This window comes from Diachasma alloeum, unplaced genomic scaffold, assembly GCF_001412515.2.
Source record: "Diachasma alloeum isolate Michigan unplaced genomic scaffold, Dall2.0 Dall_scaffold_00338, whole genome shotgun sequence".
Lineage (NCBI taxonomy): Eukaryota > Metazoa > Arthropoda > Insecta > Hymenoptera > Braconidae > Diachasma > Diachasma alloeum.
This window is the reverse complement of record NW_021680477.1, coordinates 659,717-681,845: the sequence shown is the minus strand read 5'-3', so window position 1 is coordinate 681,845 and position 22,129 is coordinate 659,717. Positions and strand designations below refer to the sequence as shown.

Genomic DNA, 22,129 nt, shown 5'->3' with positions numbered 1-22,129 from the left:
TGAACGATACAGGAATAAATCGGAGAGACAACCCTCCACGTACAAAAAAATTTGTAAGGAAAACCTAGCGAATTCGCTATGAAATTAATATTCTATAATTCGTTTTCGTTTGAACTTTCCATTAGTTTTTGGCCGATTCTATTGAAAAATTCGGCAGCTTTCTGTGCCCTTTTTCGATATGAATGTTTAATGAAAAATATTTTATAAAGAAAATCCATAGAATTCGATTTTCCCATACAATTTAATGTATTGAGATATTTTCTATAGAAATTCCTCGGCTCGAATTCTCTATGCCCCTCTGTTTTTTTAACGAAAAGGGAAGAAAGAAAGAGTGGATAAAAAGAACAAAATTCATGTCGAAAAATTCTCCCAGAAAACGCATCAATAAAAAAAGTTGTTCTCAAAAGCTGAAATTCTGCTGAGCTGTTCTGTAAAATAGTTTTCTGTACTGCCTCTCACGATTTCTCGTCTGGGAATTGGTATTGCATACTTCCCAAACTCGAAAACTTGAAAATCACTAGAAAAAAATCTTGTCCCGGGCTGCTGCGATGGGTTTTTTTTACCCGTGTGGTTGGCCAGTCCTCGTCTTCGGCTCGGACGCCAACGCCACACGAGTAAAAACCCCACCGCAGCAGCCGGGAAAAATACTATTTCTCACGCACCGAAAAGCTGCGGAATTCTCCAACAGAACCGGCCAAGAACTGCTAGAAAACCCCCTAGAATGTTCTACCGAATCCGCTAGATTCTGCAAATGTTCTCGTGCGTGTCAAACCACAAGCCAGCCAACAGCCCTGAAACCTTTGCTCCTTTCCAGGGATGGACCCGTCCGCGCAGCCCCCCCGCCGTCCTGACGCCCCGAAGGCCCCGGCTGCCCCCTCCCCAGTGTCAAACCCCCCCATTCCCGATAGCGAGAAAACCACCACAAGCATATCCCCCACGATAACCCAGAGTCACACCCCCCCGAATTCCGTATCTCCCCCGATGATCCCGTACTACAACGGTCCCTACGACCCCAGCTACAAGCCCACCGAATCGAGTATCGAGGAGATATTCGGGCTGTCGACCCGAGCCCCTGAGAAATCGGTGCCCCACGGAAAGGACAAGTCGAAGTCGAAATCCGACGCGAAGAAGCCGGTGGAGCCGATGAAGCCCCACAAGGAGGCGGTGGAGCTGCTGACGAGTCACAATTTCCCAGGGCCACTGGCTCCGAGCAAGTTCCCAGGGCCGACAAGAGAGCCCTCGAGCCTCGACGCCCCGCCGAAGAACCCGAACAAGCTCTCGGAGCCGGAGAACAGCCCAGAGCCCCAGTTCGTCCCCCTGAGTCACAACGATCGACCTGACTACGCCTTCTCCCCCAGCAACGGGGAGAACATTCCTCCCACTCGATTCGACCCCAATCAGTTCGACAATGCGGACGTGGGGCCACCCTACATCGCCACCAGCGGGGGGAAGAAGAAGAAGCCGAACACTGATGGCTTCCCCGACGACTCCAAGACGAAACCCGCAGGACAATTCCCAGGGAAGGTCAAGCCAGGACAGCGAAAGCCAGAGCAGGAGATTCTCCCCGACGATCTGCTGCACTTAATCAATCTCCATCATCCCGGACTCACTCAGCTCGATCATCCATCCCCCCAGGGACACCCGGGACTCTACGAGTTCCATCAGCAGATTTCGAATCACGGCGAGTCCAGTCAAGGCGCCAATCAGATACAGCCCAATTACTTCGGCGTTCAGGAGGCCGTCAAGAAGAGACCGCAGATTGTTGCGCATAAGAATGAGAATGGAGAGACCACTTATCATATTCACACGTCGGAGGTGCCCAATTCACCGCATCAGATCGAGGAACTGCTGGCTCACATCAGCCAGCACGACTCGAATCTCGGGCCCTTTCAACAGTACCCTAATCAACCGGCTATTGTTCATAATTATCAGAATGGCCCACCTCCACCACCTAGGATAGGACAGATTGCCAATTCGGGAGTTGTCACGCACTTGAATCATCCGTTCAGTCAAGGTTCGTCTGGGGTTTACGAGTTTGGGGATATGTCATTTGCTTTTCATTCATTTCATTTGGGGGGGAGGGGAGATGCTGTAAATGTTACAGGTGTCTGTGGGAAGGGGGATTTTTTCTTTTTTTTTTTCAATTTTTAATTTTATTTTTTTTATTTTTTATAGTTATTAATTATAAGGGGTAATTATTATAATGTTCATTACACTATTCATTTTATTATAATTCTAATTTTTTTAATTTTCTTAATTTTTTATAATTTATAATAATTTAATTATAATTTTTTTTTCTATTTTTATAAATTTTTTGGTTGTATTTTTCATTTTTTTCAACATTTATGATACGGAAGATTTCAAAGTAACTGTGAATTCCAGTTTTCTTATTCTTGTCTTCGGGCTACTTAAAAATTTGGAATTCAGTTGAATTCTCGGTGAAATCTGGAATTTCATGATTTTTTTCTTCCCTGGATCGAATTCAATGTTGCTAAAATTGTTAGATGATTCATTGAAATTTCAAGCAATTTTGGCATTCAAAAGTTTATGATGAGATGGAAAATTTCACTGCAACTGTGAATTCTATGAAAATTAATATAATGAAATTTTCAGTTTTATATTAATTGAAAGTTCACCTTAATTTGATGCTGAATGTCCACATTTTCATTAACAATTCAAGTGAATTGGGGAATTCTCGTCTTCCATTATGAAATTTTAATGAATTTCATAGTTGAAAATTCACTATTTAATTTAAAAAATTCAATTGGAAAGTAGAAATTAATTAATTACTTCCCAGCTGTTCAAAATTTGGAATTCCGTTGCATATTCTGTGAAATCCAAAATTTCCTGGAATCTCAGTCCAGCTATTCCGTGAATATCAGTAAAATTCAGATAAATATAATCTTTTATTTTCAATGCATCGACCATTGAACGTAATTTGATGCTGAATATTCATGTGTCGATTAAAAATTCATGTGAGTTTGGAAATTTAGTCTCTTCCTGTTGCTCAAAAATTTCGAGTTTCATTGCATTCTCTCAATCAGTCGATTGCTTGTCCTGTCACTTGTGACATTACAGATATTTGAAAAGTATCTAGAGGTCTGCATGCATCCCCTCTCTCCTCAACCCTCGCGTCTCACAATGTTACAAAAAATTATAGGTGGAGGCGATAGATTCCCCGGGGGTTTTCCGATCCACGGAATCGGCGCCTACCCCGACAAGATCAGCCAGTCCTCCTCGGACGAAATAGTCATCAAAGCCCTGGACCCGCTGGACGACAGAACTGTCCGTGTAGTCTTCACTGTCCCCCCAGTTCTCGTTGGACTCCACGGACGTGTTGAGCTGCGGTACACGAACGACAAGTCCAACCACGATCCGTCGACCTGGAAATCCCAGATATTCATTCCTCCGCATGATCTCATCGAGACACCGCAAATGGAATTCGATCTCGACAGCCTTGAACCCGCCACTGAGTACCAAATTCGAGTCACTGTCAATCTCAAGGACATCGCCAACAGCCCCACCAGCAGAATTTATAATGTGATGACACTGGAGAAACATGAGGAACTGACTACTCTTCCTCCGCAGATTCCCATAGACGCAGAGCTTCAGGTAGTTCATTTTTTATGGATTTATTCATTTATTCATGTATTTATTTATTTATTTATGCATTTGATTTTATTTTTTTGGGATAAACGCAGGGAAAGCTAAACCCATAAAATATAATTACCGTTAAATCTTGTAGCCGTCAATTAGTTAACATTACTCTTAAATTATTTATTTATTTAAGTATCATCAATTTAAATATTTAAATTTTTAACGATTTCATTAATCAGTGATTTAGGCAGGAAGACGACGATTATTTGTGTAATCGAAAATCCCCTTTTGAGAAATTAGAATTATTGACTTAATGGTAAATTTACTATTCCATATAATCAAATATTTAATTCATCATTAATCGGAAAATTTGATCGGAAGATTTGATTAAAATTTGATCAGTATATTTTGAACTGTTTTTAATCTGAGGGTCAAAATCTTGTAATTTTACAGAAATGTAATATTGATGGAGATCCCTGGACAGAAAAAGAAAAATCGATTGAATGAAGGTTCATGTTTTGATTGAAAATTCAAGTTTATAAGTTCAAATAATTTCATAAATTTAGTGGATAATTTAGTGGAGAAAATAACCAAATTTGAAATTTCATTGAAATTTAAAAACAAATTCAACATTTTTGAACAGCAGGAGAACGGGGATTTCCCTATTTCCTTGATTTTTAAACCAAAACATGAATATTCAGCACCAAATTCTGCTGAATTCTTATTTAATTGGGTTTCCAATTAAATTGAATGCAATTCAATTATTGCAATTTAATTAAATGCAATTTTAATCGGATTTTCATTAGATTTTTCCATAAAATTCTGAATTTTTTAATGAAAAAATTCCTTGGAATTCCAGTGGAACTGTAGGTGTGATTAAAATGTCCAAAACATTCTGACAGTCTAGCTTTGGCCAAAATAAGCGTTTTCATATAACAGAAATTTTTTTTTTCAATATTTTCGGTTTTCCTCATTTTTCATATTTCCGGTTTTATATAACAGATAAAAACAGAAAAACAGAAATTCACGTTTATAATAACGAATCTGCTAGGTCGTGGAGACCAACTCAAGTTGGGTGAATGTCATGTGGAAGAAGTTCACGGAGTACGAGATGCAGTTCATTGACGGCGTTCAATTGAGGTATAAAGAGCGTGATGGGAAGGTCTACGCTGCAACGCCACTCATTCATCGCGCTGTCACTAGTTACATAATTGAGAATCTCAAGCCAGCGACTGTTTATGAAATTGGAATCTCGATCATTCCATTTCCGGGGCAAACTACTGAACTCGTCAGTGATAAAACGGTGAGTATTACCGTGGATGAGAACCTTTGAAGCATTTTTTTTTCTGTTAATCGCTGGCCTAAATTACGAAATTATAATAGAAATGACAACCATAATTCTTTTATATTCATTTTTGTTCCGTCTTCGTGATTAGATTTAGCAAATTTCATTCATTTTCATTCTCATTGTATAGCAATGTTATTAATTTTCATTCTCATTTTTTTTATTTCTGTAATAACTTGAAAATCAATAACATTTTTAACTATTTTGTATTGTGGATAATGATCAATACAGTTTGCATACTATTTGCACCAATTAAAAGTTGACGAATGGCTTTAATAGTTAACGAGCTTCATTAACAGCCGCTAAATTGTTCCACAAAATAATTATATGTTATTTCTGCTGATTATAAAATGATAATTATTTTTCAATCTGCTAAATTTTATCCCCAGTAATAATATTACTCTGCTTTTTCCTGGTTCATGTGAAATTGTTTTGGCTACATATTAGTACATGAGGTTTAATTTCTATTACACTGAGAAAAAAATTAACTCTAGAAGAAACTTCAATATCTTTCCCAAAAACTAAATTTTTGTCGTAATCATCAGAAATATCCCTAGAAGAATTCGTTCTGTTGGCAGGAAAAAATATACTCTATTGTACGCCAATCATTTGATCTGAGAGAACTCCACAGGTCTATACCATAGAAAGAATACATTGACGAGTAAAGAATATTTTTTTCCCAAAAAAAATTGTCCCCTCGAAATTATTTAGCTTTGCCAATAACACAGTTATCGCAAGAAAATTGTAGTTTCCTCTTGAAATTATCATTTGTTCCATGGAAATTATAAGTGTTTATTGGACAAAGATATACACTACTCAATAACATTCACTTGATAAAACCGGAGCCTCATATAATTCTCTGTAGAACGAACGTATTTACCCCAAAGACATATAAATGTCCCACGACAACAATTACCACTACGAAATTATCATGTTTTGGTGGAAACTTTCTTTTTGTCCACAAGTAAATTCATTCAACACGACAGAAGATCTCTTCGGGGAATGTATTATCTGTTTCGCTTCATGCCATAATCCCGCATTAACATGTGAATTCCCCGAAATTGCTCTTTCAAGTGAACAGAATTCTCCTCATTCCCATTAATTCCTCGCCTCCAATTGGCTTCAGCCGAAGCGTATAATTCCCCAGCCAATCAATCAATTCACATTTCCCCTTCGTCTCTACCCTCAGGTGGAGATAATAACAGCAGTGGAGCCCGACCCCTACTCCTTCGACGTCAAAGTGGAGATCAAAACCGTGAAATCCCAGGACGTCGAGATCTCCTGGAGCGGCGTTCCCTATCCAGAGGACAAATACGTCAACATCTATCGAGCGATCTATCAGAGTGACTCTGGAAAGGAGGACACGAGCACCTTCAAAATAGCTAAACGAGACTCGCTAGCTAAAACTCTGATAAGCGACCTCAAGCCAGGCACCAGGTACCGCCTCTGGCTGGAAGTTTACCTCACCAATGGGCGCATTAAAAAGAGCAACGTCCAGGATTTCGTGACGAAGCCAGGGGTCATTCTTCAAGCTGGTGTCACTCACCAGGGAAAATTGGCATCTATTCCCCTGCACGAGGGGGACTACTATGGCCCCCTCGTCATTGTCGCTATCCTCGCATCGCTGTCTATTCTCTCCACTCTCATACTACTCATGATGCTGATGAAGAGGAGGTCCAGCAGCAAGGCTGATATATCACCGAGGAAAACAACTTCAGCTTATGATAATCCTTCCTATAAGGTAGAAATACAACAAGAAACTATGGGTAATTCATTTGCTCTTTCATCTTTCTTTTATTTCCAATGGGGAGGAGGAAGTTTCTCGTTTCGTATGAAATTAATTCAGTAGCGAAGTGGTAAAAGGAGGTGAGTCAATTTTGACTATTTACCAGTTTTCAATCAATATCTCGGAATCTGAGGGAGATAGCAAAATTTTTGTTGTAACATTTTTTGTGGAGCCCATTGAGTGTTACAACTATTGTGGTTACGAAAATTTCGCCAGCTCCTTTAGATTCGGAAATATTCCTCAAAAACTCAACTGGGAGATAAGTCGACTTATCTCAGTTTACCATTTCACTACTGAATTTATTCGTTAATTGATTCGGGTATTTGTTGGGTGTTTTTTAGTGATGAGAATTCGAACTCTGTTTTTATCTTCAGGGAAAGTGTCTTCAGAGTGAATATTTGGGGTATTTTCAGGATTCATTAGTTAATTGACTGATCATTAATTCGTTTGATGAATCAGTTGATCAATTCGGAAATGAGTGAGATTTAAAAAAAAAAAAAACTCACTTAAATGTCTCTTGAATTATGAAATTTAAAGATGCGTTTTGGTATTTTTAGTTGCAACTTGAGAAGATTAATTTTATAATGAGAAAAATCATCAATTCATAAATAAGAATTGATGATTCTGGAAACTAGAAACTTTTGTCTCCGTAAAAAAAATTCCACTTGTGCCTCTCAGTTACATAAATCTGATTTTATTTCAGACTTGTGAGGACGCAGTCACAATCACGAATGGCCACAACAAAGCCACTGAGCACGAGATGTCAACCATCAATTCAAATGATACGAATACTAAAGAGAGCGTTTAATCGAGGGATTCCATGAAATTGTACTTATCCATGACGGTATTACAAACATTATATCGATGGAGGTACGAAATTATCCGTCCATGCGTCAGTCCAGTGTCGTAATGCATCACCTTCATTTCTTGACCTTAGAACCAGTAAAACTGCCATTTTTTCAGCGTGCTGATGATTCATTTCGGCTAGACATCGATAAATTATGCGATAAGGTTTTTTCTTATTTTATGTTGCCGAGTGTGGATAGCAATCGACGACATTCAGGGGGAATCGAGGTAAAATGGGCAGTCCAGCCGTCAATATGATCATTTTTATCCCAGCAACACCCCAATAACGCGCAAAAAAATTCATAGAAAAACTTAGTGAATTTGATGAAAAATTTTATTGCATTCGTGTTGGACTTCTATTAAAAGTTTAATTAGTTTTTGGTCCATTCTATTGATGAACTTAGCAGATTTACTGCGCGTTGTTTACAGAAAGTGTCTAATAGAAACTATTCTACAGAAAAAATGAGTAGAATTTCATCTTTCTATCCAACTTTTTCTATTGGGACATTCTGTATAGAAATTTTTCGACATGAATTTTCCAAGTTTTTTTAGGAGAATTTCTGTACAAAATATATCAATAGAATAAGTACTATAAAGCAATCGAATTCTATTATTTGTCCTATAGTATGAACTTCTATTGAAATTTCTGTTAGATTTTAGCCCATTCTATTGTGCGTTTCGTTTATAGAAAATGTTCAATTTATTATTTTAACAAAGAAACTATTCTATAGACAAAATCAATAGATTTTCATCTTTCTATACAACTTTTTTTATTGAGACATTTTCTATAGAAATTCCTCGACATGAGTTTTCCCCATTTTTTCCACTCTATTCTTCTTTTCTTTGAACCGAAGAATTCCTATAGAAAATATCTCGATAGATTAAGTTCTATAGGAAAATCTAATTTTATTAATTTGCCCTATAGGATATTGTCCATTGAAAATTTAAAAACCCTTTCTTTTACCATTTTACCCCGAGATTCTCTCCTCTATCATCGAATGATCGTTATCCTGCATGAAAGTGTGTATATAGAATTCCTGTGCAATAATGTAACTTACGTCGCACGATTTAAGTGACTGAACATAACGAAATGATCATGTTACATGTCTTAGAAGACTTTGAACTTGATATCAGGCACTCCGAATTGAATCTAATCAGTAGAGGTTTATCATCTAATTATTATCATTATCGTGTATTTAAATAGCATGTAAGGTTTATGAATAGTACATTGTCCTGATGGGGCGATGAAAAAATGTACAGTATATATTTGTATTAACAAGATGAAATTGCTATATATATTTGCAGATATGGATTGAGAAAAATAAAGAAAACGTTCTTTCATTAATTTTTATTTTTGCAGTTCTTCGCAATTCCCAAGAATTCTTACAGAAAGAGTCACAACACATTTTAATCGAAAAATCAACAACCATTGACTTTTTTACCATCAAATTTCTGAGCGATATTTTAAAAAAACGTTTGAATTCTTTTAAATGTCACTGTTGCATTTATTTTTCATACTTGAGGATAGAAAATTTATGTTTGGTTTAGAAACAAAAAAATAACCATAGAAATTAAATTTTTATTGACAATTCCGTTGGTTTTTCATCGATAAAATGTGCAGTATATTGTTACGAAATCGAATGGTTCGGTCCATCATCTTCCCCTTTTGTAAAATAAAAAAAAATTGATTGTCATTCTCTAATGTCAGGGAATAATTCCATGTGTGATCTTTGTTCCATGATTGATTCTGAAGAACTGTCAATAAATACGCCCCTTCGAATGATCCTGGATTATTACCTAGTTAAATACAACATATTTGTATAGACAACATGAAAACACGAAATACTCTCAAAGACATGGATTGAGGAAAATACAGAAAAAGTTCTTCTTTCAACCGTCACAGTTGCATTTATTTTTCGTACTTGAGTATACAAAATTTATGTTTGGCTTAGACTTCTCTAAAACATCTCTTACATTCTTACATCATCTTTAGGTATGAAGAAGTAGCAAGGTCTACATCGCGCACAAGTAGACGTACGCAATTTAGTTGGAATTAGGATTATTGAGGGACAGTAGACAGAGTCCAATTATCTGTATAATTTGGCTTGTTAGAAGTACTTGAGGAGATCCTCCTCGATGGAGAGGGGCTTCGTGGTAGGTGCGTAACGCTCGACAGCCTTTCCTTCCTTATTGATGATGAATTTCGTGAAATTCCACTTGATGTCATCGGTAATTAGCCCCTCCTGCTTCTCCTTCAGCCATTTGTAGAGAGGATGGGCGTTCTCACCGTTGACATCAATCTTCTCGAACATGTCGAACTTGACGTTGTACTTCTCAATGAATTTGAGAATTTCGTCGGATGTTCCGGGCTCTTGATTGGCGAATTGGTTGGAGGGGAAGGCGAGGATTCTCAGGCCTTTTGTGTCGGCGTACTTCTCGTGGAGGGCGACCAATTGCTTGTAGTTTACGTCTGTCAGCCCACACTCGCTGGCGACGTTCACTATTAGGAGGACGTGGCCGCGGTATTTGTCGAGGGACACGTCCTGTCCGTGAATGTCACGGGCGTGGAACTGGTAGATGTTCTGGGCCTTGGACCAGTCGGTGTCCTGGTTGAAGGGACCGTCCTGCGCCATGCAGTGGTCGTCCTTTCCGTTCTCGCAGAGATCCGCGGACACCAAGAGGCAGGCGGAGAGCAACGTCACAGCTAGACCTGAATTTTTTTCATAAAGAAAGAATGAGATTGCATGTGCGAAAACATTTCGAAGATGAGTCTAGTTCTTCAGTATTCAGACAATATTCTATAGAAATTCCGTGGCTCAATTTTTATGTTTTTTTGGTTGATTTTTTTTCAATGATGAGAGAAAAATAGAGGGAAATTTAAAAAAAATATTTGAATTCTTTCTATTGTCATTGTTGCATTTATTTTTCATACTTTAAAAATTGGGAAATTCAGGTTGAGGAACTTAGGAACTATAGAAAATGGGCTAATAGGAAGTTTTGTAGACATTTGAAGCTTATCTGAGCTCCGTCAAGTTGGCAGTCCTAGGTGCTCAAATCTGATCCAAAATTTTCGCAAAATTAGGCGCTTTTTTGGAGGAAAATTTTGTTTTTTTGCTCTTGTAGGATTTCTCAAAATTGCGTTTTTTCAATTTGAGCATCAAGTTAGCACGAAAAGTGGGGCAGAAAGGGATAAAAAAATCAAACCTAGAGGATAATTAGGCGCTTTTTAGATGCTCTCGGATGATGGAGAGAAAACTGCTTATCTGCGCGGTTTATTCAATAGGAAATATTCTATAGAAAATGACTGATTGTGAGTAGAATCATTGTAACACGCAATAAACTGTGAGTTGGCGATGAGAAGACTGAAAGTACCGGATAGAGACTGGTGGACCGGCCGGAGAGGAAAGACAAACCAAAGAAGCTAGAGGAAGAAGTTACTAAATGCCGTCGCAGGCGAAGTAAATGTACCGTTGTGCGTGGGGCTAGCTAAGATAGAGAAAGTGTTGAGAGATTATGGTGAACCGAAATTTTAAGAGACTAGAAATTGAACAATCGCTCAAATTGCGATACTGTGATATTATCATTAGTTATTATACTTTAGTGATATAAAAACAATTTATTGGAGATATTTTTGTTTGGCTTGTGTAGATGTAAAATTGTAACAGTAGCATCAAGGAAATAAAATATTCTATTCTATTCTATAGAAATTTCTTGGGTAAAATTTTTTAATCTTTTTTGTTTGATTTTTTTTGTGGAAAGAGAAGAAAAATAAAGGGGGGAAAACGCAGAAAATTTATATTTTGTGTACATGTATATTGTATAGAAATATGGAAGCTTATCCGCGTGTTTTTTCTAAAATTAAAATTAATTAAAAATTAAAATTATTCAATTTTTTTCCTTTCATCAAAAAATCGAACAAAAAGACTGGGAAAAGTGGAGCCGAGGAAATTGTATAGAAAACATCGCAATAGAATAACTTGTACACAAAAATCGAATTCTTTTGACTATTTCTACAGAATATTTTCTATGGAATATTTCAATAGAGTCGTCTAAAACTAACAAAAAATTCAATAGAAATCCAATAGCATTGTCTAGCGAATTTGCTGGGTTTTTCTATTAAATTTATTCAGCCGTGTCTTCTACAAATCAAAGAAAAATGAGAAAAATATCTGCACTCACCCAGCATTTTGTATAACAATGAACGATGCGAGCCGGCGTTCAACAACTCGACAACTAGACACAAAGAAATACACAACAGGGAAAAAATTGATTCCCGGAGCTTATATACTTCTCGATCAAACGCGACTACGTGACTGCTTATGCTGCCTCGCGGATATGAAGGAATTCGCCACAGCGACTTCGACTTTTATCGTGACTCCGTGAGTCGATAAAAACTACAAAAATTATGCTATTCATGTCTTAACCCTCTTTGTGGACTTGTTTACGTGCAGAGAAAAATCCCAAACCGGTCCAGTTTGGGTATTCATTATTTATAATCACGTGACCTTGGGGGAGTTCATGCCGACTGGCATCTCGATATTTACGATGGATCTTTTTTTGTCTGCTTCGGTCAATTCTTCGAGAGCTACAGTTTCGTGTCGCAGATCGGGATGGCGATGTTTAAAAAAATATCGATTATTGAAGAATCGATGGTTTTTAAAAACACCGATGTTGTGAATCGATTCTTCTGAAAAAAAAACATCGATGTTGTAAATCGATTTTTCGGGAAAAAAACATCGATTGTTTAGAAAAATCAATTTTTTTCTATTTGCACAGGAAAAAATTTTTTTTAAAATATATTCATGTCGCAGATATGGATCACCGATGTTTCAAAAAACATCGATTATCGAAGAATCGATGCTTTTTAAAAACATCAATGCTGTGAATCGATTTTTCTGTAAAAAAATATCGGTTGCTAGAAAAATCGATTTTTTTCTCTTTGCACAGGAAAAAAAAATTTAAAATGATTATTTTTTATTCTCAACAAAGCAACATTTTTTTAGACAAAAAATGAAAAATTTTCTCAACTTGGTCAATCAAAATTATCGATGTTTTTCGAAAAAAAATCGAAAATCAATTAATCGGCCGTTGAAAACATCGAATGATAAACATCGATGTTGGGGCATGAAAAATTGATGTTTTCGATTAATCGACAACCATCGCCCGTCTCTAGTTGCAGATACTGTAGAGTGCGACACGGCGTGCTGCATGGTGTGCGTGGACTCGTCGATACTATTTTCATAAACAAAAATACTTGACAGGTACGACAATTTTTTTGTGATAAATCACGGATCATACCGCATTATTTACTATTTTATTTACGAGATGTGGTGGGGTCTTGGTTCTTTCATCGTGTTTTGGCGGGACTGAGGTGTTGAGGTTAGACACGCGGCAGGTAGATATTTCATTGACATCAACAATTGATAATTAATGGGAAGAGACAGGGTTTTGGGGTTTATCATGCGTTTGTGATTTAGGGGCGATGGTTTTGTGGGCTGAGACCGGTTTAGTTGATGAATGTCATGCACATTCATCATCACATTTCCTAACCTCAATGACAAACCATTCATCGGGGAATAATCGGTATCTTCGAAGTGAATGATAGGATTTGAATGACTCAGGGATCGTTTTAAAGCTTGAGAAAACACCTCGAGAATGAAGAAAAAATCGAGAAATTTCACTCTACCGATTTTTTGTTATTGACGATCAAAGAGGTTTATTTTTCCTCACTTCTGTATTTTCATCTGGTTCATGATTTTTTTTTTTTAGTTAGCGATGTCATTCCGTGGTCGTGGAGGCGGTGGAGGTTTCGGGAGAGGTGGAGGCAGAGGCGGACATGGAGGTGGCTTCCGAGGAGGCAGAGGTGGTGGCGGTGACAGAGGACGAGGGTAAATACCCCAACACTATCCCTGGGAGTAATGAAGGAATAACGATGCAAATGATTGATTATCAAATTTTCAGGTTTGATCAGGGACCCCCGGAGCACGTGACGCCCCTCGGACACTTCGAGTGGACAGTGCAAGACGATCTTGTTGCTAAAGTTGATATTGAACAGGTCCCCTACTTCAACGCTCCCATTTACACGGAGAATAAACAACAGATTGGAAAGATTGATGAGATATTTGGAAACATTCGAGATTACTACGTCTCGATCAAGCTCAGTGATAATGTTAAAGCATCGAGTTTCGAGAAAAATGTCACGGTAATCTATTCATTCATTACATTAATTAACTAATTATGGGGAAAATTCAACTTTCGGGAGATAATAGAGATCATTTTCTTAAGATACCGGGTTTTTTCTAGTTGTAATGAATAATGCACTTTTTTTACATTCTCTTCCTCTACATAAGGAATGAAAGATGTTCAAATTCTTGGGAGCGTTGGAAAATTAATTGTTTATAAATTATTTATGGATAGAAGTTGCAATCTTCAAGAAAAATAATTTTTCAATCATTTTATGAACTTTGTATTAAAAATAGACTTTCTAGTTTTTTCACGATTAAAACTGTAAAATGATTCAATTAAATAATGATTAGTCCATTTTCGTTAACTGAAAAACAAAATGTTTTTCTTCCACGCTCATATTCCTCTAAATTATTTTTAAAAAATTCTTTTTTTTCGCAGTACTCATTTCTCCTTAAAAAATCTATTCTTTTCTCATTGAATCTACGAACTCAATGAGTTCTCCATTATCTCCAATTATTCACTAACTTTTTTTTCATGGAAAGAATGCAATTTTCGAGAATTGCATATTTTCAATCATTTTATAAATCTTGATTTAAAAATAGACTTTCTAATTTTCAGAACGTTTCTTAATAATTAAAAAGTCCAAATGATTTAATCAAATGATAATTCTTAAAACCATTTTTGTTCATTGAGACAAAATACCTTTCTTCCAAGTTCATATTCCTCCAAAGTACTTGATAACAACATTTTTTTGATTCTTCATTATTTTCAATCATTTTTAACAATATTTTTATGGGAAGAAGTTGCAATCTTCGAGAATGGCAATTTTTCAATCATTTTATAAATCTTGATTTAAAAACAGATCTTTCATTTTTATAAAAATTTTTTAACGAGTAAAAATGTCGAAAGATGTCAAATGATAGTTCTCAAAGACGATTTTTATTTCGAGACACGAAATATCTCTCTTCCAAGTTCATGTTCCTCCAAATTACTTCATAAAAACATTTTTTCTCTCACTCCAGCCCTCATTTGTCCTCAAAAATCTATTCATTTCTCGTTTAATCGACGACCTCAACGAATTTTTCTCATTTCCAGTTGTTCATTGACCCCGGAAAGCTCCTCCCACTCCAGAGGTTTCTCCCAAAACCCCCTGGCTCAATAGAAAAACGCCCATCACGTGGCAGAGGGGGCTCCAGAGGAGCCCCAGGAGGTAGAGGTGGTTTTGGTCGAGGTGGCGGCTCCAGGGGTGGCTTCGGCGGTCGTGGGGGTGGCAGAGGAGGCTCAGGCGGTGGATTCCGTGGTCGAGGTGGTGGTGGCGGAGGTTTCAACAACCGCGGGGGAGGAGGTGGAAGGGGACGAGGCAGATGGTGAAAATTATATTCCACAGAAGTTAGCAGAAAACGTGAAATAAAATATTCTCTCTTTTTTATTACTGAAAGACTTAATTATTACCACCACATGCATCCTGTATAACGAAAATGTTGTTTAAATATTTCTTCGAATGCATAAATGTTAATTTCAACTGTATTATTTTGATTCTTTCTTTAAAATCACAGGGGAATGATTATTTTGTCATTGGGAATCATGAGAGAATATTGTATTCGGCAAAGGGCACAATTTTGTTTCTTATTTGCATGCTAATTCATTAGTGATGGAATTGTTGATGAAATAGTTGTTATTCCCAATTATTATTTCATGAAAAACAATTCGCAATAATTTTTTTCCATGAAAAAAATTCTTTTCTCACTTTATAAAGACGCTAGACTAATCTAACTTCATGAATTTAGTTATGAATTTCAAATATATTTCTAAAAAAAAAGTTAAGTGTCCGTAATTACTCCACTCACTTAATTTTAAATTCCAAATATATTTCTGAAAAAAAGTTAGTATCTGTAATTATCTCTTAAAAATTGAATGAGCAATTTCCAATTCCCGAATTGCTAATTTCCAATCAACGAACCTGGACTTAGACCTCATCAAACTTAATATGCTTCCCCAGTTCCTTCTCCGCCTTCTTCAGGAGCTTATCCCTCCCCCGTTGTTTGGTTCGATCCTTCCTCCCCAGTTTCTCCTCCCTATCGCTCGCCATCTTCTCCCAGTACCTCTTCTCCTCCTCCCCACTGAGGATGCTCAGGGCTCTGTCCTCAGTGTGCTTCTCCACGAAGTTTTTCGCCCCCTCCTGATCGCTGCACCTGACGTAAGCGACATTGGAGCTCTCCCTGACATCAATATACTTGACACTTGGCTCGTTCCTGAACCCAAGTTTGAAGCCCTTGGGATTAGTGCAAGGCTCGTCCAGCTCGATCTTCACGATGAGCCCCTCTGAGAACGTGAATTTGGGGCCGGAGGGGACAGTCCTCAGACTCTCCTCAGCATTTCCCTCCTCGACTTCCATCTTCTCCTTCCTGTCGTAGGACGAGGGGTGGGTCCACCGAGTCTTCCTCAGGTGCTGCTTCAGCTGCTTCATCTTCTCCCTCTGGAGCTCGAGGTACTTGTTCCTCAGCTTCTTCCAGTCCTTCTTCGCCATTATTCTTAAACCAAAGTCAACGACGTCAGGCTGCTCAGCCCTGGCCCTGCGTTTCCTCTTCCTTTTCTTCTTCTTCGTCCCGTCGGCTTCATTCTCCTCTTCATTCTCCATCTCCTCGAGGTCCTCTCCCTTCCTGTTCTCCTCGACATCCTCACTCTTATCCTCTTTATCGTTCTTCACTCGCTTTGGCTTCGACGGAGAGTCGTACTCTGGGTTTTCGAGTTTTCTCTTCGAAGACTGGACGTCCTGGGGGATCGGCTTGGACCCTAGAGTCGCGTTGTCGATTCCACTCGGTGGATCGTCCTCGGAGAATGTCGTTATGCTCAGGAGCTCCTGGGGGGATGTGTGAGGGGGAAGTGTGCAGGCTTTATCCTCGAAGGCTTTCAGACACTCCTGGGCCCCTTCCACTGCTTCGAACTCTACGAATGCAAATCCCTTGATTTTTTTATTCGTCTTGTACTTGGGGACCGAGACGTAGGCTATTGGACCTGGAAAAACATTAAATGAACCGTTTGAGTAGATCTTTTCGAAATTATGGTCAACAAACAATCGACATCTCAAAACTGATGGAGAACGGGAGATAAATTTGGGCGAAGGAAACGTTTATTGATCAAGAAAACTCTCTGGAGTGCACATATGACAAAATTTGGTAGAACAACCTGGCGTTTCCGAAAACAAATTTTATTGGAGATTTAAATGAATTCTATTGAAAAGTTCCATTTGTTTTTTACGCCAATTCTGTTAATTAGGCAACTCTACTGCGCGTTTTTAATACGCATTTTCTTGTAGAAAAAAGTCATGTCGATTTTTCTATATGAAACGTTCTATTGGGATTTTTCCTCTAAGAATTTTTGGACATGAATTTCATGAGTTTTCTTGTGTTTTATTATGAGAAAAAAACAGGCGAAAAAACTTGGAAAGTGGAATAATCATATTTGATTATTGTTTTAATGATAAGAATAAAGATAACAAAATAGAAATGAACGAAAATCACATAAACTAATAGAGTTTTCTATCGAATTCCCTAGATTTTCATATCAAATTTTTTCGTGCATGAACAATCAAACCACGTTCAGTCATATTATTTTAATACAACTAATAATCACATTATTATTGATCATTTTATACATTTGTTCTGTGGTAGAGTGGTCGAGTAATTACGGACTCGATCCAGCAATGTAGATAAAACCTTTGAGTTAGGAATAACGTTCCTTTATTCCCAACTCAAAGTTGAACGGTTTCATTCGATAGAAAATTTAAATTAAAGTGCACTCAATAATGAACTACATCGGTGGTGAGCTCCCGAGGCCAGTGTGTTCTCGGTTTTTGTCAAAAACCGTGGCACACGTCTCTCGATTCGTCTTCGTATTCGCATTACAAAACGGTCTCGTGTTGTAATATGATGCTGAGTCGATAACCACCTAATTTCTTCATAATCATCCTATAGAATATTCTGGAATACAACACTCTCACTATTTTTATTTTTATTATTAAAAAATACCATCTTTGGTTATTTTTTCAATGATAAAAATAAAGGTAAAAAAATAGAAATGGACGAAAATAACATACCGTATCGAGAGAAGATGTTAATCAGCCAGTCGTGATTGGCGTCTGGAGGCAGGCCCTGAACGTAGACAGAACAGGCTTCGCAGTCGGTTCTGGGGGTGACTGGAGTCACTCGACGAACCTTCTCACCGTCCTCGGAGATTTCTAGGAGAGTTGAGGTCTTCAGGGCTTTTGATATTCTTGTTGTGTCCTGGGTGAGCGCCCTGATCTTGTTGAACTGGAGGAAGACTTTCAGGTCGACCCAGGGGTCTGTCTGAATGAGATTGCTGAGGAATCTGTCTTTGCTCAAGTTTGCATCGCCAAAGTAGAATTCCATCTGCTTGAGGATTGCTGAGTGCAGGGCTTTCTTTCGGTGGCGAGGCTTGGAGCGGGTGCCTTCCGCCGCAGGAACCTCTGCTGGGGCTGGGTCGTGGACTCGGGGGACTGGGATCGACTCCGACTCCAGCCCTGAGGCGTCTTCCTGGTCCTCTGTTACCATTCTCAAAGGGTTATTGATTGATTTTCTGAAATTAAAGGTTTAGTTGTGAAGAATGCTAATTCATTACGATTTTTCAAAATATAAATCAGAAATTGCTTCATAAACTTTGAATAAATCCCGTGAGAACAGCATATTTAGAGATTTGTTGTTGGAGAAGGAATAGAGCACTTGATGAGGGAATTTTTATTCAATTCATCATTACCACTTTCAAATTACCATTCTCAAAGGTTTATTGATTGATTTTCTGAAATTAAAGGTTTGGTTACGAAGAATGCTAATTCATTAGGATAATTTTTTTAAATATATTAATTATATTATAATAATATAATAATATAATATAATATAATTTTTTTTAATAGAAATGACTATTTATTATGTATTTATTGAACTTTTTTCAGTTATAAATTCTTCAAACTCGGAAAAACTTCAAATAAATCCCGCGAGAACAGTATATTTAGAGCTTAATTAATTATTGAAGAAGGATACGCACGAAAAAAATTAATAGAAAAACCGAGGAAATTTTCTAGACAATTATATCGATTTTTTTATTGAACTTTCTATTAGGTTTTGGCCAATTCTATTGAAATGTTCAATATAAAATATTCTATAGAAAAAGGCAATCGAATTACAATAATAGAATTATAATTAACAGAACATTTAATTAAGCAATTACATCTGAATGCATTAAATTTAATCCTTTTATTTATACCATAAATAAATAGAATTCGATTTTCCTAGACAACTTATTCTATTGAGATATATTCTACAGAATTTCCTCAGCCCAAATTTTCCAGTGAAGCTGAAACTACCGAAAGATTCGACAACACAAGATTTGTCTTACACGAATCTAGGTGTGTGCAAATGTTTTTAAGTAATGTACAAACTCTTTCGCACTTAAAAAACATTTGTACATTTGATTATTTGGCTCTACACTTAAATATCCCCCAAATTGAATTTTTCAGCATCATAATTTTCCAAGTTTTTTCACTCTAGTTTCTTTTTTTTCGGTAAGAAAATCGAACAAAAAACTATTTCCAAAATCAGTAGTTAACCTGTGTAATTTTTTAAACGTTTCAAAACGTTTGTGAAATGATTCATTTTCCCGAGGAAAAAAATAATTCGAATTATCAATGATCGTGGTAATTGATTGGAGAAAAAACGACATTGTCACGACAGTTAATTGTTTATTTACTCACATTTGTTGATGTAGACCGGTTGAAGTCGGTTGTCGGTTGTTGTTTTCAATGGATCCCAAGTGGTAGATGCGGTAGAGCCAATCTCATAAACATCTGAAGTCAGATAAGCAGATAACTCGAAGAAGCTCGCGTCTCATCTCATCTGTTTCTAGAGTCTCTCTACTTCCGGTCTGTAACCGTGGGAGACTTCGAATCGCTGTCATCACAACAAATAAACGCACAACTGGATATGTCGAAGGGCGGAAAAGTGCAATTTCGGGATTAAATACGAGGGTAAATGAACGTCACGGGCTGCAGGCAGTACACCGCCATTGTACTGCTGCAGAATTTGCTGCTTTTCTTCGACGTTTGTGTCAACTCGTTCTCGGGTTTCGCTCGGAGCCGCCCGGTTGAGCTGCTCTCCCTTTATGTGTACGTGAGGTTTTAAATATTTCAATATTTGGTTTTATTTAGGTTTAATTATCTAGTTTTTTCCACTCTGTTTTTCTTATCTTTTCATTTATAAAATATCAAATAAAAAACTTGGAATAATTTGAATTTCATTGATATAATAATTTGAATTTCACTTATAAAGTCAAACGAAAATATTTCTATAGAATAATTTTGTATAAAAACATAGGATGCTTTTGATTTTTCGAAAGATTATATCGAATTCGTACAGAAAAAAATTGAAAAGTAGTGGACAGGTGAAAAAAAATACTAGACTTTGAGAAACAAAAATCGTCTTTGTTCATATTCACTTCTCATATTTTCAGAATTCAAGATTTCTGCTTGATTGTGTCCCTCACAATTCTCCTCGTTAACTTCTTTGGAACTTATATTTTCCAGGTAAATCTCGTTGTTCTCTGAGAACATTTAAAAACGAATAATTAATGTAGATTATGCGAATTTCCATTTGCCTCTTCTGTCTCCAGGCAGGATTGATCCAGCTGTTGTACTTTCGTTTTCGAACAACCCTCATTTTATGTGTCATCTACATCATTTTAAATATTAGTCTTCACATATGGCATATGACGCTTCATTGGCATCAACCACTTGTCCATTACTGGACAAAGGGCTTTCATGCACTGTATGCGGTTCACAGAACAGGTAAGAAGATAAAGGAGGTATACTTTAAGAAGGAAATTGAAATTTCATAGGCAGTTGGCTAGTATTTTTCAGGAGAGTAATATTCAATTTGATTTTTGAGAAGAAAATCATTAAATCTTCAACTTGACTCGAAATTCACTAAAATTCCGAATTTTTAAGCAGCAGGAAAATTAAAATTTTTAAACTTACTTGAATTTTCAATTAAAACATGAATATTCAGTCCCAAATAACACTGAATTTTCCAGTAATTGTAAATTTAGAAATGTATTGACAATTTTTAGTGATTTTTAAACAGAATTTGGAATTTTCAATGATAAAATTTCAGTCGAAAAATTTCCAAATGGAATAAAAATATCCAAGAAGTGAAATTTTATCATTTTGGAAATTGTCATGATTTTTAAACTACAGGTGAATGGCCCCTGGAGACTATTGAGTTAGGGGATGAAAATAAAGACCCAGAGGAAAGATTAATAGAAATTACATTTTCCTTACCCGACGATTTTAAATTTATTTGCAACGATATTTAATTAAATTTCAAAAAATTGTTTGAATCAGATAATAACAAGCAGTTACTAGACGACAATTTTTTTTACAGTTGCAGTTCTGTACTATTATTTCTACAAACGAGCTGCCTTCAAAATCGGAGATCCACGATTCTACGAGGGGTCCAGATGGGTGGAAAAGCAATTAAATTTCGCATGAATATTTGTACTAATTGTTTTAATCCTATATTAAAATATGCAATATAAAACACAAAGGATGAAGCTAAAAATGCTGGAAACGAATATAATATCTCATTTATACATGACCCAACCGTTAAAAATATCGCGAAGAAACTTCAAGCTGTGTTTCTCCATTTTTTTTCTCTATTTAAAAATAAGGGAAACATTTTTGGGAATATTCCAAGACTTGGGAATATTTGAAATTTATCTTCGCTTACAAACTTAATTCTCAAAATCTTAATTAGATTTCTTGAAATCTTCTTCGATCTTAAAACGAAGGGTTTAAATGGGTGTGGCAAAGCAATTAAATTTCGCATGAATATTTGTACTAATTGTTTTAATCCTATATTAAAATATGCAATATAAAACACAAAGGATGAAGCTAAAAATGCTGGAAACGAATATAATATCTCATTTATACATGACCCAACCGTTAAAAATATCGCGAAGAAACTTCAAGCTGTGTTTCTCCATTTTTTTTCTCTATTTAAAAATAAGGGAAACATTTTTGGGAATATTCCAAGACTTGGGAATATTTGAAATTTATCTTCGCTTACAAACTTAATTCTCAAAATCTTAATTAGATTTCTTGAAATCTTCTTCGATCTTAAAACGAAGGGTTTAAATGGGTGTGGCAAAGCAATTAAATTTCGCATGAATATTTGTACTAATTGTTTTAATCCTATATTAAAATATGCAATATAAAACACAAAGGATGAAGCTAAAAATGCTGGAAACGAATATAATATCTCATTTATACATGACCCAACCGTTAAAAATATCGCGAAGAA

The 22,129-nt window shown here is 36.7% G+C and overlaps 5 protein-coding genes across 5 annotated transcripts in view; 3 read left to right on the top strand and 2 right to left on the bottom strand.

The window, feature by feature from the left end:
• Positions 1-8,097, top strand: part of LOC107040522 (putative epidermal cell surface receptor) — a 28,868-nt gene extending 20,771 nt beyond the window's left edge. Inside the window, exons 7-11 of the mRNA XM_015260641.1 lie at positions 815-2,014; positions 3,161-3,612; positions 4,649-4,900; positions 6,132-6,683; positions 7,432-8,097. Of these exons, the coding sequence (XP_015116127.1) occupies positions 815-2,014; positions 3,161-3,612; positions 4,649-4,900; positions 6,132-6,683; positions 7,432-7,536 (2,561 nt within the window). The 3' untranslated portion in view covers positions 7,537-8,097. The remainder of the gene's footprint in view (positions 1-814; positions 2,015-3,160; positions 3,613-4,648; positions 4,901-6,131; positions 6,684-7,431) is intronic.
• Positions 8,098-9,456: 1,359 nt separating this feature from the next.
• On the bottom strand, positions 9,457-12,082 carry LOC107040528 (probable phospholipid hydroperoxide glutathione peroxidase). The gene is made up of 2 exons (XM_015260647.2): positions 11,754-12,082; positions 9,457-10,284 (listed from the first exon to the last, which is right to left on the bottom strand). Exons 1-2 carry the CDS (start codon positions 11,758-11,760, stop codon positions 9,683-9,685), a joined length of 609 nt encoding a protein of 202 aa, XP_015116133.1. The 5' UTR covers positions 11,761-12,082; the 3' UTR covers positions 9,457-9,682.
• Positions 12,083-12,754: 672 nt separating this feature from the next.
• Positions 12,755-15,287, top strand: LOC107040531 (H/ACA ribonucleoprotein complex subunit 1). The gene is made up of 4 exons (XM_015260651.1): positions 12,755-12,835; positions 13,344-13,462; positions 13,536-13,776; positions 14,856-15,287. Exons 2-4 carry the CDS (start codon positions 13,350-13,352, stop codon positions 15,129-15,131), a joined length of 630 nt encoding a protein of 209 aa, XP_015116137.1. The 5' UTR covers positions 12,755-12,835; positions 13,344-13,349; the 3' UTR covers positions 15,132-15,287.
• LOC107040530 (la-related protein 7) lies at positions 15,112-19,599 on the bottom strand. Its single transcript, XM_015260650.2, has 3 exons — positions 19,528-19,599; positions 17,857-18,356; positions 15,112-16,775 (listed from the first exon to the last, which is right to left on the bottom strand). Exons 2-3 carry the CDS (start codon positions 18,329-18,331, stop codon positions 15,727-15,729), a joined length of 1,524 nt encoding a protein of 507 aa, XP_015116136.1. The 5' UTR covers positions 18,332-18,356; positions 19,528-19,599; the 3' UTR covers positions 15,112-15,726.
• Positions 19,600-19,771: 172 nt separating this feature from the next.
• Positions 19,772-21,436, top strand: LOC107040543 (transmembrane protein 138). The gene is made up of 4 exons (XM_015260664.1): positions 19,772-19,938; positions 20,283-20,355; positions 20,442-20,616; positions 21,212-21,436. The coding sequence occupies exons 1-4, from the start codon at positions 19,805-19,807 to the stop codon at positions 21,316-21,318; spliced, it is 489 nt and encodes a 162-aa protein (XP_015116150.1). The 5' UTR covers positions 19,772-19,804; the 3' UTR covers positions 21,319-21,436.
• The last annotated feature ends 693 nt before the right edge of the window (positions 21,437-22,129 follow it).

What these genes read in the sequence shown, in the direction of transcription:
- LOC107040531 (XM_015260651.1), top strand. Translation starts at nt 13,350, where the DNA reads ATGTCATTCCGTGGTCGTGGAGGCGGTGGAGGTTTCGGGAGAGGTGGA. An exon ending in GGCGGTGACAGAGGACGAGG is followed by an intron (nt 13,463 to 13,535) that starts GTAAATACCCCA and finishes TCAAATTTTCAG; the next exon opens with GTTTGATCAGGGACCCCCGG. An exon ending in GTTTCGAGAAAAATGTCACG is followed by an intron (nt 13,777 to 14,855) that starts GTAATCTATTCA and finishes TCTCATTTCCAG; the next exon opens with TTGTTCATTGACCCCGGAAA.
- LOC107040530 (XM_015260650.2), bottom strand. Translation starts at nt 18,331, where the DNA reads ATGGTAACAGAGGACCAGGAAGACGCCTCAGGGCTGGAGTCGGAGTCG. An exon ending in TAACATCTTCTCTCGATACG is followed by an intron (nt 16,776 to 17,856) that starts GTATGTTATTTT and finishes ATGTTTTTCCAG; the next exon opens with GTCCAATAGCCTACGTCTCG.
- LOC107040543 (XM_015260664.1), top strand. Translation starts at nt 19,805, where the DNA reads ATGAACGTCACGGGCTGCAGGCAGTACACCGCCATTGTACTGCTGCAG. An exon ending in GAGCTGCTCTCCCTTTATGT is followed by an intron (nt 19,939 to 20,282) that starts GTACGTGAGGTT and finishes TCATATTTTCAG; the next exon opens with AATTCAAGATTTCTGCTTGA. An exon ending in TTGGAACTTATATTTTCCAG is followed by an intron (nt 20,356 to 20,441) that starts GTAAATCTCGTT and finishes TTCTGTCTCCAG; the next exon opens with GCAGGATTGATCCAGCTGTT.